Source organism: Apteryx rowi, unplaced genomic scaffold (assembly GCF_003343035.1).
Source record: "Apteryx rowi isolate R43461 unplaced genomic scaffold, aptRow1 scaffold_190, whole genome shotgun sequence".
Lineage (NCBI taxonomy): Eukaryota > Metazoa > Chordata > Aves > Apterygiformes > Apterygidae > Apteryx > Apteryx rowi.
Genome location: NW_020448197.1, coordinates 1109837 through 1127518, shown reverse-complemented (window position 1 = coordinate 1127518; position 17682 = coordinate 1109837). Strand labels below are relative to the sequence as shown.

Below are 17682 nucleotides of genomic sequence, written 5' to 3'. Positions count from 1 at the left end.
GCCAGCGGCGGCCCGGCCCCGGGCTGACAGGGCCGGCGGCAAGTCGGCGGGGCCGGGCAGGGGCCGAAGTCGAGGGCGAAGCCGCGGGGGGCCGCCCGGCGGGAGCAGGTGAGTGCGGGGGGGGGGGCACCGCTCCTCGGCGCCTGGCTTTGGGGCTCTCCTGCCGCTTTTCGTGAGGGCTTTAGTCGGAAACGGTCCCCCCCCGGGGCCCGGCCGCGGGTGCGGGGCTGCGCAGGGCGGCCTGGCCCGGGGAGCGTGTCCTGGGGGCACCCGTGGCCCTCGGTCGGGCCCTGCCGTGCAGGGCAGGGGGTGGTTTTGCCCCCTCAGGACAGGGTGCTTTTGCCCCCCCCCCCCCCCCCCCCCCCCCCCCACCCCCCCGCCCTGCTGCCCCTGCTCCCCACCATGCCGGTGGTGCTGGACACGCTTGGGCAGCCTGTGCGTTCACATAACCCCTCGCCGGCCCAAGTTAGCCCAGAGAGCTTGCAATTCGCCGCCTGCGGGTGGGACGGGTCCTGCCGCCTCAAGGTGTGAGCGTGGGCGAAGTGCCCAGGGTCTGAGACTAAGGGACGCTGAGCCCGCGCTGTTTTGGGTAGTGTTTTGGCAGAGCAAGAGGGACCCGTCACCTGTGAGGATGGCACCCTGAGGTGTCCATACCCCAGCGTCCCTCTCCGTACAAAGGGTTTTTTCCGCCATCATCTTTTCCTCAGGGTTGCTGAGGTTCCCTGAGGTCTTTGGGGAAAGGAGCCATCATGGTGCGCAGGGATCTCAGACAGCTTTGTTGTGATGTGCTTTCCAGACACCTGCAATGAGTCTGTCTCCAAGGAATTTAGCCTCCTAACTCCGCTCCCAGCAATTAAACTAAAATGACCTCTATTTACGTGAATAGGAGTGCTGTCACCTCCGCACATGGGAATGGYGTGACTGATGTAATGCTGTGTCCTGAACAAACAACAGAGGTCAGCAGGCARTAGGGAAAAGAAAAGCAGGGCTTGGAGGACTTCAGAGGCTTTTTGATCAGAGCTTCCCAAATGGAAAGGCCTGATATTAAATACCAGCCAAATATAAGTCACCTTCAGGGCCTTCACCTGGTTTGTGAGCTTATGTAAACCAAGTACTGTGTGAGTTTTGGTGTTTGAGACATTCTGAGAAGCCATTTAAACTCTGCTTTCTCTGATGATATGTGCAGGTATTAGTTTGATAGCAGAGAATTTTCTGTGGGAGTGTAAGATTTGTGGTCTGTTCTTCACCAGGATTTCATTGCAGGTGTTGTACCATGGAGTTCATTTGACCTGATTCTCCTTTTTAATCTTTCCTAGTGTCATCTTGGAGGAATATAACCTTGCTGCCCCACTAACTTGCTGGGAATTTTGGCTGATCTACACCTCTGCCTGGGGGACCTGTCCCATCTCAGCTTAGTGCGGTGGCAGAAGAAAAGCAGCAGATAGCCTACAGAGAGGTTTCTTGTGCTTCACTGAACTAATCGTCCTTTGTCTAAGCAAAACAGGATGGAAGGGAAGAAGTGGTACAAAGCTACAGATGAAGTGGTTCCACCAGAGTCTGAGTCTCCTCTTTAAAGAGCAGTTCCAGTGTCGAAGAGGCTGAAAAGCAAACACTCCAATAAACCAAAATGGAAGGAGGCAATGGTCCAATTCTGCAACTTCAGCAGCTTCCACTGGCCACAGCAGCGGTTTCTGTGCAGCCACATACAGACTCCTTTTCTTACAAGGTCAGATTTCTACCCCAGTGTACCCCTAGAAGGCCTTATCTCTTCAAGTAAGCTTATAATGTGATGTATTTTGCTTAGTTTTTGCGGAAAGTGCACTATCTTTGTGTTTAGCTGTGCCTGGAGGCCCCAGTGTCTTACACACTGTGTATATAAGCAGTGAGCGAAAGAAAGAAATCCTGTGTCTTGAAGAGCTAGACAAAGTGGAGAAAGAATTACCAGCAGTTAAAAGGTCAGGTGGATGTCTGAAGGTGGTTAGATGCAATAAACTCTGCTCGGTGCCTTTTCAGCCTAACTCCCACATCAGTAATTGAGGTGTTCTGATCTTCAAGTGGCTCTACCCACGGTCATGCACAGAGCCTGCAGCCAAGGTAGGAACAGACCCCGGTGCTGTAGTTCCTCCTTGTTCTCCACCTGGAAGTGGAGCTGTTCCCAACTGAATTTTCTCTGAGTCCCTGTTTCTGAAGGTGCTCTGAAAATCCCAGCAAGGAGGTGGGTTTTTTTCACCAGAAAAAGTACTTTGCTGAGAACACAGTCCTAGGTGCAGTATAGCAGTTGACCAGACTGGTGGGAGCATCTTCCAGGCTTGCAAACTCTCACAGTCCAGACAGCAACCCCAAATCTGTGCTGCACGAAGGAGCTTTTCAGCAGAGGCACTGCTCTCTCCGTTCCTTCTAAGCTGTAGCCCAGCTGATTAACCAGCCAACAGTGCTGAGTTTCTCTGGCTGTGTCTGTGATCTCACTGCAACATTTTTCTACCAACTTTACTGTCTGTTATGGGAAAATATCTCRCGTGTTTTTGACTGAAGCTGCTTGGATGAGTCTTACTTTCTTATAGCCTGAGAAAGAGCTTTTTTTTCCCACTGATATGAACTTGAAACTTTAAAGTCATAACAAATATCCCTATGAAAACAGATTTTCAAACGGAAGAGTGCCTGGACAGACTGTTATGTGTAGTGTTGTCTTCTTTCCTTCTGAGTAACTGCAAAGAATGCAAATATATGTATGCTAATTTAAGTCTTTCATAAGAACTGTCAGTTAAGGGAGGGTTGTTTTTCACCCGAGTTTCAAAGTTTTGGAACAGAGGCACATGGAACTCAGCTGAATTGCCCTAGATCGCATAGAAAGGGTGGAAGATAACAGGGATTTTATTGACAGGTGATCTAGGAGCTGTTTTAAAAGTCTGTTCTCCCGGTTGCGTAAAACCCCCTACCTCCTTCAGGGTCCAGTGGGTAAATTTAATATCTGTATATTTACTTTGTTTTTACAGGAGAACTTGATTGGTGCATTACTGGCTATTTTTGGACATCTTGTTATCAGTATTGCACTCAACCTCCAGGTAAGTGTCATGAAACAAATATTGATCCTGCCTTGAGCATTCTGCATTTAAAAAGTATCAAGCACGCCAAATCTTCTGTGCCTGTGTTTTCCTTTCTAGAAATACAGCCACATCCGGCTGGCAGGTTCCAAAGACCCCCGAGCCTACTTCAGAACCAAGACATGGTGGTGCGGACTGTTTCTGCTTGTGCTGGGAGAGCTGGGAGTGTTTTCCTCTTATGCCTTTGCTCCTCTTTCACTGATTGTGCCACTCAGTGCAGTGTCTGTTATAGGTAAGGTGGAGACAGATGCTTGTCGTGCAAGGCTGCATACATTTCAATGCAAAACTGCTGATAATTGGGCCAGTATATAACTCATCCTGTTTTTCTCGCTCTTCTTTTATTTTTATAGCTAGTGCAATCATAGGAATTATATTTATTAAAGAAAAATGGAAGCCCAAGGATTTTCTAAGTAAGTTACACAGTTCTTTTTTTATTTTTCCTCTCTGTTTACAAGCCATCCTGCACACAGCTTGGCCTCTTAAGAATCATAATTAGAGGGATGGCAAGATCTCCACTAGCTATAATGCCTTTTCAGAGAAATGTGTCGTTCCATCCACTGTTTGTTAAAAATGGATTTTCTTGTTTTTCTGGCTTGTGCCAAATCTGCAGAATCTCACCTTGTTATATCACTGTTTTTAGAAACACGTGGAAATGGTTTTTGTTAGCAGGATCTAAAAATCATGGTTCTCCAGGCTGAAGCTATAGCCTTGGGCCTTGACTCTGCAGTAGCTTAGGCACAACTGAATCAGCTGAGTTTCATGTGTGTGCCAGTGTCTGCAGAACTGGGACATTCATTCTTCCATTTCCTGGAAAATGGTCTGTAGGTAGTGCCAGGCAGGGTAAGCTCCAGATGTAGATCTCGTAGCTCCTATTTGTTTAACAGATGCTACCTGGTATGAGCTCTTTTTCTCAACTCACAGCAGATATGTTGCCTGGGGGGTTTTCGGTTCTAATATTTTGAAAGTGGGGCATGAAGGGCGGAGGAATGAGTCATTCACAGGAATCCGCATGATGTCATTAATGCACATTGTGCATGTGCGATATTAACTCCATGAATCTGTACTAACCCACTAACCTTGTCCTCTCTTTTTTTGTCCTTTGGTTGCCGAAGGGCGCTATGTTTTGTCCTTTGTAGGCTGTGGTTTGGCAATTGTTGGAACTTATCTGCTGATAACATTTGGACCTAATAGTCATGAGAAGATGACAGGAGAGAATATCACTAGGCATTTAGTGAGCTGGCCATTTCTGTTGTATATGGTAAGATGGCCCATAAACCGGGGGATAGTTGTTTTCTGCTACCTGCCTGATTGGGAGTTGCATTTCAAGCATTCTTTTTCTTTATGGTTGCTAGCTGTATTTCTTGTACTTATTAATGAACCTATGCCAGCTTTTGCCCCTGTCGGTTCTGCAGTGCATGTGGATATCTGCACGCACAATTTGAAACACTTACATTCTTTCTCTGAGTTATTCTGTTAGGATTTAAATATGTTTAACTGAAAGGTTTTTAAAAAGTCTGCTCTCTCCTTGACCTGCCAGTCACAGCCTGTGGCAATAGATTAATGGCAGCAGAGAGCAGCTGCTCCAGATGTACCCAAATACCATGCTCACATCTGGGCTTTTTTTTTTTTTTTTTTTTTAGAGTAACTTTCTCAGGAGCCATTCAGCTCCCACTGAAAATAATGTGAAGTTGTTTTGTTGTTGTTGCTTTTTTTTTAAAGGAGATAGGCTTGGCTATTAAATATGATGCATGCTGCAAGGACCATGAAAAGAACCTCATTGGGGAAAGCAGCCTGAGATCGATAATGTGAATATTCAGTCAGGATTATTTGATCTGCTGCTTTACCATGAACATAAATAATCTCAAAAGTGTCCCATGCTTCTGTTCTCCAAGAAGTTATTAAATATCTCATCTAATTAGAATCTGAGRTCATGCTAAATTTGATCTATAATTTTGTGGGCTCCTGATTTTCCTTTGATTTGTCCTAGTATTTGACTAGCTCAGAGTCCCATTTACTGCCACCCCATCATCTCACAAGCACCCTGCCCCTCGCTTTCTAATATACTCTTTTTTTTTTTGTAGCTTGTGGAGATCATCATATTCTGCCTGCTGCTATATTTTTACAAGGAGAAAAATGCAAACTACATTGTAGTTATTCTTCTCCTGGTAGCTTTGCTGGGTAAGTTGATACAGACCTGTAAGATATTCCAGCCTTGGATTATAACAGTAAACTACAGTGAACTAAAGCGTTTATAGGGAACTTTATTGACCTAACTAATGTCATAAAATGCACCAATCTACTTTAGAAATGCTACTACAAAGTAGATAAAGCCCATATCTTGTGGTGGTATTTAGGATCTTTGCAAATGATCTTTGCTCTATGAAGATTATTTCCCATAAGGACATATAACCTCTAAAATGCAGGAAGTGCAAGTTACTTATTAGTGTTCCTAATTTTAATCTATGCATGCAGAGCATGGTATATCTTTTCAATGGAGAAGAAGGGCAGATTCAGTGGATGAAAGAAAGGATTTGACTTCAGGGTCTTTTTGGCTCTGATGAAGATCTGCCATGTGATCAAAGAAATAACAAATGCTCTGCCATGCCAGTATGTCCCCGTTTAAACTGGGAGAGGCTCTGGGCATAGGCTAAAATGATGCTCCTGAGGTTCCCATAGCCTACAGTGGGATCCTGTCAGTGACTCTGGATATGCCCGAATTTCACTTGTATCTTTCTTCACATTAATCTGTTTTCTTAGGAAACAGGTGGGTCAATTAAACTTTAAAAAAGGCTGAATAATGGCAAGGCAGTGATGCAGTTGTGACGTGCTGGAGCATCTATGTCACAGTCCTCAAGCTTTGCTATTTATACATCCTCCATCACTGCAGTGTCTGTCTTTTAATGAGCTGTGGGAGGCTGGATTTCGGTAACTGTATGCTTCAAAGGCTAGGTGAATCTTAGACAAAGCAACTACCTTAATTTTGAATGGCCTAGACTTATGCTTACAGGAACTGGAAAGGAAATTAGCTCTTTCTAATTCTTGTTTTGAAAACTTCTTTAGCTCTACTAATAGAGCCAATATGTCACCAGAAATGAAAATTGTTATATTCTCCCATCACTTGATTGTACAGCACTACTTAAACATTCAAGAAAACTGGTAAATACTCCCAATCCTATGAACAGGAGAATTGTGGTTAAGGTTAAAGGTTAAGCGATATACTGAAGATCACTTTACTAAAGTTGTTGGAATTAAAATTTGCAGAGTTGGGAATAAAGTTAGCAGTTTGCTAACCCATTTGACCTGGCAAAAGAAGGGTTCAAGTGCCTGTAGCTTTTGGTTTTGTTTGCAGCTGTCTGTCATGTATAGAGCACATGTGCAGTGTTTCTGTCCCATTGAGCACATGTATCAGTGCTTCAGCTGAGTCTTGGTAAATATTCACAGGTTCCATGACTGTTGTGACCGTGAAGGCTGTGGCAGGCATGATTGTTGTCTCAATACAAGGAAACCTCCAACTCGACTACCCTATATTTTATATCATGTTGGTGTGCATGATTGCTACAGCGATCTTTCAGGCAACGTAAGACATGTTCACTCTCTTCTTGTCTATAACTGTGCTGGTTTCCGTGGATCAGTAATCAAAGGACTGCTTGTTACTCATTTGGAGGATGCTGAGCAAATTTTAGTGAGAGGAGTTAGCCATTCTTTTCTGTGACCTGTCCTCAAATCCTGGCCACAGGAGCCTGGGACAGTGTTCTTCTCTGCTAGTCCACGTAGTGATACTGCGAAGTAGTTTACATCCCAAATTTATACACAATTCAAGTATTTGCAAAACAATGGTACAAATGAAATGGTGAGAGATCAAATATGGTATCTTTGCACTGGCCAAAACCAAAGTGGTGTCGGTATTATTGATGATGCTTCATTTTTTTTCCTCTGTTGTTGTAATAATGTAAAATGTCAGTAGCAACAGAGATAAGAAGTTATTTAAAATCTTGGTGACGTTTTGGCCCTGTGGTCAATGGCAATAATTTCTGCCTTTAGCAAGTACAGCAATAAAGTTGTCTCTTCTCTCGTTTTTATTAATTCCAAGTGATGGTGCTGCAGGTTTAGCAAGAAAGAGAATAAAGTTTCTTAAAATTATGTAGCATCATTCTTTTGAAATGTGCCTCCAAAAAGGAGTACTATACCAGCCCACGATAACTACTATACAATTTGAGTACTCCTCCCAAATCAACCCATGTCATCTGTCATTGTATTGCAGATTTCTGTCTCAAGCCTCCCAGCTGTATGACTCATCTCAGATTGCCAGCATCGGCTATATCCTGTCCACAACAGTAGCAATCACAGCAGGTAACAGTGCACAAATGCATTGAGAGTGTGTTGGCCCCTTTTAAAGGAAGGGGAAAAGATTTTGGAGAATAGTCCTCACTTACAGTTTAGGAAGGTGAATACTCAGCAAGACAATGACTTGCATTTTCTTGTCATCTCTCTTCTGCAGCTGGCTTTATTTCTTTTTTCTTTTCCAAAGTGTGAATTATCCTATTAGACTGTGTTAAAACTTTCTCTTAAGATCTGTCATTTTGTTGTCCATGGATGCTTACGTTTGAAACTGTATTGCTCATGCCACACTAGTGTATAGAAAAAGAAGAGGGTAATGTGTGCTCTGTTAGACATGCAACTCGGATACACAGCTGAAATTTCACCTTGTGTATTTTTATTCAGGTCTTGTTAAAATATGTCTGATGCAATGTGTATAAATGTATTTGCTTCCTCTGTACAAGTGTTACAATTCTTTTCCTGATAGTCTTGTTAGCATTGTATCTAAGATGCAACTGCTCTTGGCTTTATACGCACTTTTCTGTCTGAACAGATTACTCCAGTTTCAGCCCTTGCCCACATAAGGAAGTTCTGTTTGTATGCACAAAGACGAGCACTTTGAACCCCCTTAGGCTTCAAACCTGATGAGTGGCTTTTTTATGTTTTGTTCTTGTCAGTTAGGAAGGCATGTGAGCAAAACCAAAAAAGAATATGCTGGGAAAAAGTGCATCTGCTAGACAAAGATGGATACTGTCTGTGTAAATAGTAATGCCCTTCTAGGTATATAAGGGCAATAGCTCCCCCCTTAAATTACACATTGCCTTTAACCCTCTTCCTCAATGTCCTGAGAGTCTGTAGCCCTCTCTTTGACTAATGTTTATCTCCTGTCGTGTTCCCAGCCATATGCTGCTCTCAGATTTGTCAGTTTATTTACTTTACTTCAATTAGAAATGTAAAGAGTAGCAGCCACGATCTGTGGACTAGGCTTCTTGTCCTGCTGACATCCAAAACGCTGAGGACATTTGTCGTCCTATAGGATGACCTGTATGTACTGGATTGGGGTCAAGAACTTGTATCCTGTTGCAATTAGGTTCTGTTTGGTTTGTTATTCAGACTTTGGAAATATGGTCTCCTGTGTTTATATGTATGGTAACCACTGCTGAATGGTGAGATTCTGGCCCTGGTCGATTAGTACAGTGACCTGCAATAGTTCTGTTGTCAATAAACAGTATCTGTTAAAGAAGAAGTTGGGTCACCTTTTTCTATTTTAAGACCTTTCAAAGAACAAAGGTGCCTGACTATAAAAATAGAAATCTTACATGATTTGTTACCTGGACTGATCAGTGCTGGAGGTTTAGCTCTAATTGCTCATGTAAGCTGGGAAGAGAGATGTCATGAATTATTTCTATTTCAAGGAGCAACTTTCTACTTGGACTTCACTGGTGAAGATGTTCTCCATATATGTATGTTTGCACTTGGGTAAGTGTTTAAAAAATTTCTTTGATTAAAACCTGAAAAGTATTTCTTTATATGGCTAAACCTGAAGAAATGTATATATTTTGTTTCCTGCACTCTCTGTCTTGGAGGGGAGGACAATCTGAATGCACTTTCTCTATTAGAACAGACAGTGGCCCACAGATTCCAGTATCTTGTCTGAATGATACTGGATGCTCTAGAGGAATTGCATAACACTGGGTCACACATAACTGTATGACACTCGTACCACACAGGAAATCTCTTCCTGACTGTAAGTGGAGATCAGTTTGCATGTTGAGGCATATGGAGCTTTTTTTTCTCCCAGTATATTTTTTCCCTTCAAGATGAACTGGAAGGTTCTTAAGCTCTCCTGCTCTTGAAACTAGAAGAATTTTTGAATAACCAAAAGAAAAGTCATCCTAGGGAATTCATTTCAGGTTTTGTACTGAGCCTTCACTGAATTATGACAGGACTTAAGGAGTTCTGTTTCTTACAGCATGAGCATTCACACAATACAGATATGATCAGCAAAACATTTACTGGGTAACTCAGCATGTAGTCCTAGCACAGTGTCTTGATATGATTAACTCTCCATAAGCAGGGAACATGCTGAAATATATTTCAAATTAATACAGAAAAAACAATTGGGAGCTTAATGTTATGAACCTTACCTTTCTCTGTCAATGTACTGTAAAAATCAAAATTGACAATTGTCAGTATATTTACCTATGGGAAATCCCTCAAAGTTCAGACTGTTAAATCCTGGAATTTCATTACAGCAAATCAAATTTTGATATGCTTCCTTTCTCCTTTAGTTAGTCAAGATCAAATAATTAACATGAAAACTTTTCACTGCCTTTTGATAGGTAGAGTTGTTCTGACTGCTAGTTGCTAAGTGGACTTCAGTACTGTTGAAGAGGGTTATTCAGCTGAAATAGTTCCCCGTAATTTTAACTCCACAGTTCTGTCTCTTTCAGTTCTGAATTTTGTGGTGTTACATGATAGGCACTTAGAAAAAGCAACATGCAACACTGGCTCTTCTCCCTTTTCACGTTCACCTTATCAGAGTTTGTCTTCTCTCAGGTGCCTCATAGCATTTCTAGGTGTCTTCCTAATCACAAGAAACAGGAAGAAATCTGTACCCTTTGAACCTTACATATCAATGGATGCTATGCCAGGTAACAGTAAAAATCCAGTGCTTTATCACCTTGTCTTTTTTAATTGTTGGGTTTCAGACTGAAAACTCATGCTTTAATCTCTCTTCTGTATCCTGATTCATCAAGCAGCTATGTTGTTTTTTGTTTTTTCCTTCTCATGTTCTTGCTTGCTGTTTGCACCTGGTGATGGTATATGCATGTTCTGCATGAAGCAGAGAAGGGATAATATGCCACTTGGATGTCACTTATTCTGGGCCCTGTGACGCCAGGGGGAGTGGTAGGTTTTAACAGAAGAGCCTTGTCCAGTTGTCTTCTATCTGGGGAGGCGATGGAGATGAGCAGGTTTTGAGCATTTGCTTGGGACTGGGCTTGGTCCAACTCGAGCAGGAAGATTTACCAACTGGGGAGGACAGAGGTACACTGCAAGGGATAGAGGCCAGAAGGAGAAGAAATTTATTTGGGGAAATACAGCTGTACTATCTTTCTGGGGAGCAATATAAAAGATATGCAGCATTTGATAAATAACTGACTGCCATCCCTCATTCACTAGAAGCTTATTTCTCTATTAGTTGCTTTACTGCTAAGCAGAAAAACGCTATGTCTTTCGTTTAACACTCAAGGAACTGATGAGCCACATATCACTAACCCTGAGACTATATAATTTGCTGATTTAACAGAGCGCAGGAAGAATGCACTTTTGTTCCTAACCATTTAATCTCTGTCTTTGCTCTTTTCAGGCATGCAGAACATGCACGATAAAGGAATTGCAGTTCAGCCTGACCTCAAAGCTTCTTTTTCCTACGGTGCCCTAGAGAACAATGACAACATGCCGGAAATTTATACTCCAGCTACATTGCCAATAGTGCAGGAGCAACATGGTTACAAAGGAGTTTCTGCTCCACCCTACAGAGTGCTGGAACACAGCAAAAAGGAGTGAGTGACCTTTAAGGAACTGATTTGCATCGTCAGAAATATGACCCTTATTTATTTACCTCTCTCAGTTTAAAATATAAGCAAGTGTAAAGCTAACCTTGATATAGTTTAAAGCTTGTCTCAACTTTCAAGGATGATTATTTTAATAAACAGCTCTCTATAGTTGTGAAGTTGAAAGCATTTGTTGTAGCAAGAAGTAAATCACAGTTCTCCTTTGAAGGCTGCTATCTGGGAGCGTGAAATGGTGAGTGCAGTATTGTGACTGTATGAAACCGATGAGATAGCAGGTGTTGTGGAAAGGCAGAGCCGTGAGAAGAGAAGTGACTCGCAATTTATAGCCTTGCTGGGAATGGGTTTATCTCCAAACTGAAATTTTCAGGAGCTGCCCACAGTGAGAGAAAGGCAGGATTTAATCTTTCATATATAGACCGTGAAGGATTTCTGAAAAAGTTGTAAATCCTCATGTCTCTGACATAACCACCAAACTACCTTAACGTGGCAATAAAATGGCACTGTTTGCAAGCAAGAATACCGGGACTTACTGTGTCTTCAGAGTGGCATAATCAGTTAGAATAAGCAAGCTACTTTATTCCTTCAAAGCGTAAGTCTTTGGCATTTCCTGTATAACTGTTCTCTGACTAGCGTTGAACATATGCACTGAGTATGTGAATTGTTTTTATAGAACCATTGGATTATATGGCAGTTTAGGACAAAGATTATCTTTGCCAGTTTTCATAGTGGGAGCTTCAGGTTGGATCAAATGGTGCAAAAGGAACACTGTAAAGTAAAAAAACAAGACGAAATGAGAATAGTAGTGTGACCAGTATATCTGATGGGAGTTTCTGTAGTTCTTGAGAGGTCCAAATTCTCTATCATCTTATTTTCTCTAGGTCGGGAAGGATTTCTAACTTTGTTTAGTGGTCTTAGATGCTTAGAGATGTCCACAATCCTTTGGTAATCTAAAAAAGCTTAGCCTTGATCTTGTAGGTAGGGGTTCCCTACCTATTTTTTCATCAAAAGCAAAAAAAGATACTGGCCTAATATTGTGAATGACCCAAGAAGGAAAAAAACAAGCTTGCACAGTCCAGCACTCAATGAGAACTGTAACAATAATGAAGCATTGTGTACTTGCGATATTTATCTCTCCAGTTTCCAAGAGATGGCCAGCAGCTGATAGGAAGGGAGAATAGATGCAAGGGGAAACTTGTCCAGTGAAAGGGACAAAGTACAATGTTTACTGGTGTATGCAAGTTATACCTGCTTTCTAGGCAGTTGCACTTTGATACCATCATCTTTTTTAAAGACAGTTGTTTTGCTGGGAAGCAGAATTCTACATTTAATTGGTGTGTCCTGGACTATGCGTAGCAGTGTCTGCATGCATTTAGAAAACTTATTTGAAATGAGTATCACTTATGTTCTGCACATTTTAAGTGGTCACTGACACCAGTGGTTTCAGGAGGGTCTTGGACTTGCAACTGTGGCTTTCTGCTTTTCTTTTGAATTGACTCATGGCCAGATTCTGCTCCCACTACCAAAAATTCCCGAGAACTCCATTGACTTGTACATAGTTATTCCAGATTCCTGCTATTGTACATGACAACAGAACTGTTCTTTTGCATATGTTTGCCTTGCCAGCTATGAATACTAATTTAATCTGGAAATACTTGAGACTACTTTGACATTTTTGTGTAGCTTAGAAAAATATGTAACCTCCCTCTGCAACGCGTGGATGCCTGGTGTCTGCGTGTGTACCTCTGCGTGAAGTTTCTTCACCAGCTTGGCATGTCTGACAATTCAGATCTTATCAGTGGCATCCTGTACACTATGGCTTATGAAACCTCAAGAAATATCTGCTTTTCTTTTGCCCACAATACTTTCTGTGTTCAAGTAAGATAACAATGTTAATGGGCTAATATTGCCAGTACATTAATCTTCTTGGACTTGCAATGACACTGATTTACTACCTTTGGCTCTGTATCCTTGGTAATCAATTTTTTGTGAATTTATGTGTGGCTTTTGTTCATTAATGATACAAAACAAAGTAGTACAGGGTAGGCTGAATGAGAAGGGTACAAGAATGCTGGCTTTTCTTATCTCTTCCGTTTTAATCAATGAGGCAGTAGCTGTTTTGACCTAGTAGTTCTGAAACCACGGAAATATATTCTTTTAAAACAAGCTGTGCTTTGCCATGCATACCTACAAACTTCACTTTTCACATGGTAATATTCTCTCTTTAATTACTACAGAGGTTGCCACGTTATAAAATAGTTGATCTAAAGGGCCTGAATGTTATGGAATTGACTCCTGTTATTAAGATGATCCTATGTGTTACTGAATATAGTTTTCCCAATTCTTGGGGCTTCCTAGCTCTACTTAAAAACTGAGGTTGAGTGGTGTGCAGACTCCATGGCCAGTAAATAGTTGGTGAGGTTCTTGTCTCATGATTCTAGGAATAAAGATAGTCCTGTGATTAGGACAGACAGACCCCTCTGCCAGAGGGAGAGAGCTACTCTGATGCTGAGCCTCCACTTGTACCTCTCGTCTGGGGACTGCTCTCTGGTCCAATTCGGGAGTTATTGCAGCAAGCTGCCTGGGCTTTGCATGGCCCTGCAGCCTCAGCGCTGACTGGCTGCTGGCCCGACGTGTCCTCTCTGCCAGGGAGCCCTCGGTTGGCAGCACATGGGACAGTCTTCTGCTCTGGGTGAATTTTTCCTCCAGCTGTAACCTGAACTTGTATATTTTTGTGCTATTTTAGCCCTCTTTTTTCAAAGACTCTAGAGGCAGGAGTTTTGCTCCAAAGACTTCCATAGTCCTGCTTTATTTACCCAGTCACTCTTATGCGTTTAAATATTTCTGCTTGCTAGTGACAGTTACCTTTACATTCAGTGAGACTTGCTTTTGGCAATCTTCTGACAAAGGGTTCCCTAGGGGATGATGTCTGTTTCTACAACACACAAATCACAATATTTTAGATTACTCAACTGTGCCAGGTCAATACAGCTTGGGGTGTTTCTTAGCCTGTAGGCCTAAACTCAATGCACTGATGTTGTAAGGGTTGCTTCTTTGCCATCTTTGTGTTAGCCGTGTTAAGCACGGTAGTAGGACTGCCAGCTATGTTCAATACTTGAATTTAAAAATGTGTTGTGCATTTTATGTGCTCTCTCCTTGCTCTTTTTCCCAAGCTTCCTCTCCTCCATGAGACTTTTTTTTTTTTTCACCCTTCGGGCTTTCTTTTTCTATTTTGCTTTTCAGTTTTACAGCAACCATCTCTGTTGCTAAGAAGGCATAAATTGGGGCATCTAGAAGATAAACATCTGTTTAAACTGAGCGTAGGACTTCTCCGGTCTCTCTAACATAGGGAGGGTATAGCTCAGTATTGAAATAAACTCCTTGCATCCCTTCTGGTGAAGAGCTTGCAAGCCATAAACCAGGAAACTATTTGTAGCCTCAAATCTGTACTTTTTACAGAATATTCTTAGGGCTGAGGTGACAAGGGCCATGCCTGGGACTGCAGCAAACACTTACAGTTAAAACAAACATAAAAATGAGCCCCATGCCACATCCTAGTCTTTCTTGCAGGCTGAAAAATAATCTGTTGGTGTAAAGCACATTTTAATATGTGTATGTCAAAACTATAGTTTATCTGTGGCTGCTCTCCAGAGAGGCAGGGCACTGTAAACAGCAGAGTATGCTTAGATTTCTAAATATGCAGCCTTTTTCAGAACCCAGCACTGAAAATGTGCACAGAAATGAATTGACTGCTGCCTCCTTTACTAAAATGGTGGAAAAACTCCTTAATTCTCTCTTCTAGTTTCTTTATCAAATGTGAACTGACATCTGTTGCCTCTACACTGTGTGGCTTTTTGATGCACCAGAGCACTTAATATATTCTTAATGTATATTTACATGTAATTTTATGCTGTGGAATACAGCTCTGATGTTGGCTGAATGTACAAAATGATCTGCCTATAATGTTCTTTTGTTCACATTAAGATGTGTAAATAAATCAAGCTTTACAGTATTGGACTATAAGGATAACTTTAATTTTTCATAAGCAATGTTGCATGTGTATTTAAGTATATTTGTGTTTTAGGTGAGATCTTTGGAAGTGAAACTTAATAAAAGATTCTGGTAAAACCTATGTAATTCTGGTGTGCTCAATATTCTTAGTGTAGGTATAATTGGCCATAAATCTCTTGAGAGAAGTTAAGACAGAGTTTAGTTTACTAGCATAGGTACTATGCGCATGCAAAGAATAAAACCTTCTTGAATAACCTATTTGTAAAGGAAATGCAAATTGCTAAAACTGATAGTTGGGACTGTATTACTAATGCTCACACTTTTACTGTGAGTCTCAAAATACTTTGTGTCAGCTTTGGGACTCATGCAATCTACTTAAGAATCCTGGTTTACAGAGCTTTAAAAAAATCTTAGCACTCATTATTTCAGAGGAGAGCTTGAAAATATGGCCTGGGTATATCCTAGAGGAGAATTAAAGAAGATAAAATGAGCCAAATCACAAAAACAAAAGCATGACATTATTGGTGGCCTAACTCACGATTTTTGCATCCTTGCCAACTCAGTACTGAACCTGAGACAACAGCATGCTTCTCCGAGACGGCAAAGATTTAATGCAAGCTGGGGATGCTACGCTGTGGGAGATGCCATCCGTCAGATACAGGATATCATGTCTTTGACTGCAAGACTAGACAGCTTGAGGGCGTTTTCTAACAATGCCATTAAGAGATACAGACGGTCATAAATTTAGAATACTGGCAATGTAGCTTAATCGAATGCTTGCCAACCTAATTAACACTCACCATATGGGTTTTAGTCCAGGGGGATAAGCAGAAGATAACCCTCAGGATACTCTTAATTAAATGTATCTCTTGGGGTCCCAAACCACAAATGGAAAAAAACCAAGAGCAGCCTCATCCACCCTGGCATTAAAGCTGCACTTCCTAGAAGTCCCTGGATACAATATTAGAATGCAGGCTAGCGCTTTCTTGAATGCTTACAGAAGCAGCATCACCAAGTTCCACAGTTTCTGGTAAACATGGTAATATTTTGTTAACCTGTATGATTTAAGGGGTAGCGTGTTATATCAGAGATGACTGCATTTACTTAAGTGATAATATAAAGAGGTGGCAGTCAACCCAGATGTCAAGATCGTTACAAAAAGAAGCATGATACTGAAGAGGTGGTGTTACAAAATAGACAGTATTTAAAATGTTCCTGAAAAATCTGCTGAAATGGATGGAAATGTTGGATTTCATGATAGCTCTTATATTAAAGCAGAATATATTACTGGCCAAGGATGAAGAACTTGGTACTATGGAATTAGTAAACCATGTGATTGCAGCCAAAAAGGCTAAAGTAAGTAAGACTAACCAATTACTACCTAAATTTGTGCTGCATCTAAACTGCAGAATCCCTTATCTACACAAGTAAGACTGAGTTTACCTTTCTAGAAAAATTTTTTTTTCTTTAAGGAAAGGTCTGCACTATGAACAAACAAATGACAAGACATGTAAAGGAAATGAACTTAGCATTGCTTTCTGCCTTTTTCCATATCTAAACTTCAGCAGAAAGCATTTAAACCACAGAAATTCCTGTACTGAAGTCAAAATCTTAGCTGTCCTCTTGCTCTACAAGTGAGGACAAAGCTAATGAACAACATATTTGTATCCATGAAATTCAGCAGATACATTTTAATGTGATTTTTGTGGAAAATGGAATACAGCCAAGTATGATGTTGGTTTGTGCTTATTTTAGATGTAAATGTACACAAGCATTCAACTGTCACGCAGCTCAGATCACCACTGTTCAAGCAGATCATCTCATCGTTGGATTAAGCTGTGACTTAGTCTCAGAGAAGAGGGACACACATTGTCGCTGTTCCCATCTGGTAACTGTCTGAGTGTGTCTTCTAGCTAAGGCCAATTGCAAAGTAAAAACGATTAACTTCAGCCGCCATCTAGGAATGCATGTGGGCTTTTTGCAGCAAAAATTGTTGTGCTTGGCCTGAAACACCGGCGCTGTGTTCTGCTCTTGCTGCTCCCTTTCCTCTGGCTTTAGCCTTCAAGGTCACCCCCGTGTCCTGCTGGGGCACTTCGTCACGCTCCTCCTTGACGCCCCCCGGTTCATGGCATCAGGACGATCCCGCCTTGTGTTTCGAGGCCGTTAATTACAAACACCGAAAGGCCTCGGCCGCCCAGGCTGGGCTCCGGTAGGAAGTTCCTGGAGCGATTTACAGTGTTTGGATCAACTCCCACCTCTGCGAGCTCATCCACTTCCACAGCGAAGCCAGGAAACCCTTCGCTCGAGCCGCAGTAAAAGCCCATCGATAACCGCCGAAGGCACCATCAGCTCCCGCAGCGGCCGGCGCCGTTTGCGGCCGAGACCGCGGCCGCTCCCGAAAGCCGCCGTGGGAACCGCGCCGCAGCTGCCCCGTGAGGCGAGGCGAGGCGGGCGGCGGGGCCGGGGCTGGCTGCGTGCGCGGGCTCCAGGGGAGCCGCCGCGACCCCGGCGACGAGCAGGGGCCCCCACGGCAGCCCCGCACGGCTCCCTGAGGTGAGCGCCCGCCTCGGGGGCGGGGGGTCGCTTGCCCCAACGGCCGTTACCCCCCAACAGCCGTTACCCCATCAGGCCGGGGGGGGGGGTGGCGCATGCGCAGACGCGCCCCCTCCATCCGGGTC

General features: G+C 42.6%; 1 protein-coding gene across 2 annotated transcripts in view; it reads left to right on the top strand.

Annotated features, from left to right (window-relative positions):
- Nucleotides 1–50: 50 nt before the first annotated feature.
- NIPAL3 (NIPA like domain containing 3) overlaps nucleotides 51–17682 on the top strand; it is a 23111-nt gene continuing 5479 nt past the window's right edge. The window contains exons 1-14 of one of the 2 annotated variants that reach the window (XM_026062538.1): nucleotides 67–108; nucleotides 797–956; nucleotides 1317–1726; nucleotides 2994–3062; nucleotides 3162–3333; nucleotides 3452–3511; nucleotides 4214–4359; nucleotides 5183–5279; nucleotides 6543–6678; nucleotides 7363–7451; nucleotides 8834–8897; nucleotides 9978–10072; nucleotides 10789–10984; nucleotides 16760–16892. In XM_026062538.1, coding sequence (XP_025918323.1) covers nucleotides 1628–1726; nucleotides 2994–3062; nucleotides 3162–3333; nucleotides 3452–3511; nucleotides 4214–4359; nucleotides 5183–5279; nucleotides 6543–6678; nucleotides 7363–7451; nucleotides 8834–8897; nucleotides 9978–10072; nucleotides 10789–10984; nucleotides 16760–16892 — 1356 coding nt within the window. In that variant the 5' untranslated portion in view covers nucleotides 67–108; nucleotides 797–956; nucleotides 1317–1627. Of the gene's footprint in view, nucleotides 109–796; nucleotides 957–1316; nucleotides 1727–2993; nucleotides 3063–3161; nucleotides 3334–3451; nucleotides 3512–4213; nucleotides 4360–5182; nucleotides 5280–6542; nucleotides 6679–7362; nucleotides 7452–8833; nucleotides 8898–9977; nucleotides 10073–10788; nucleotides 10985–16759; nucleotides 16893–17682 lie in introns of both variants that reach the window. The other variant, XM_026062540.1, reaches the window with a different exon arrangement.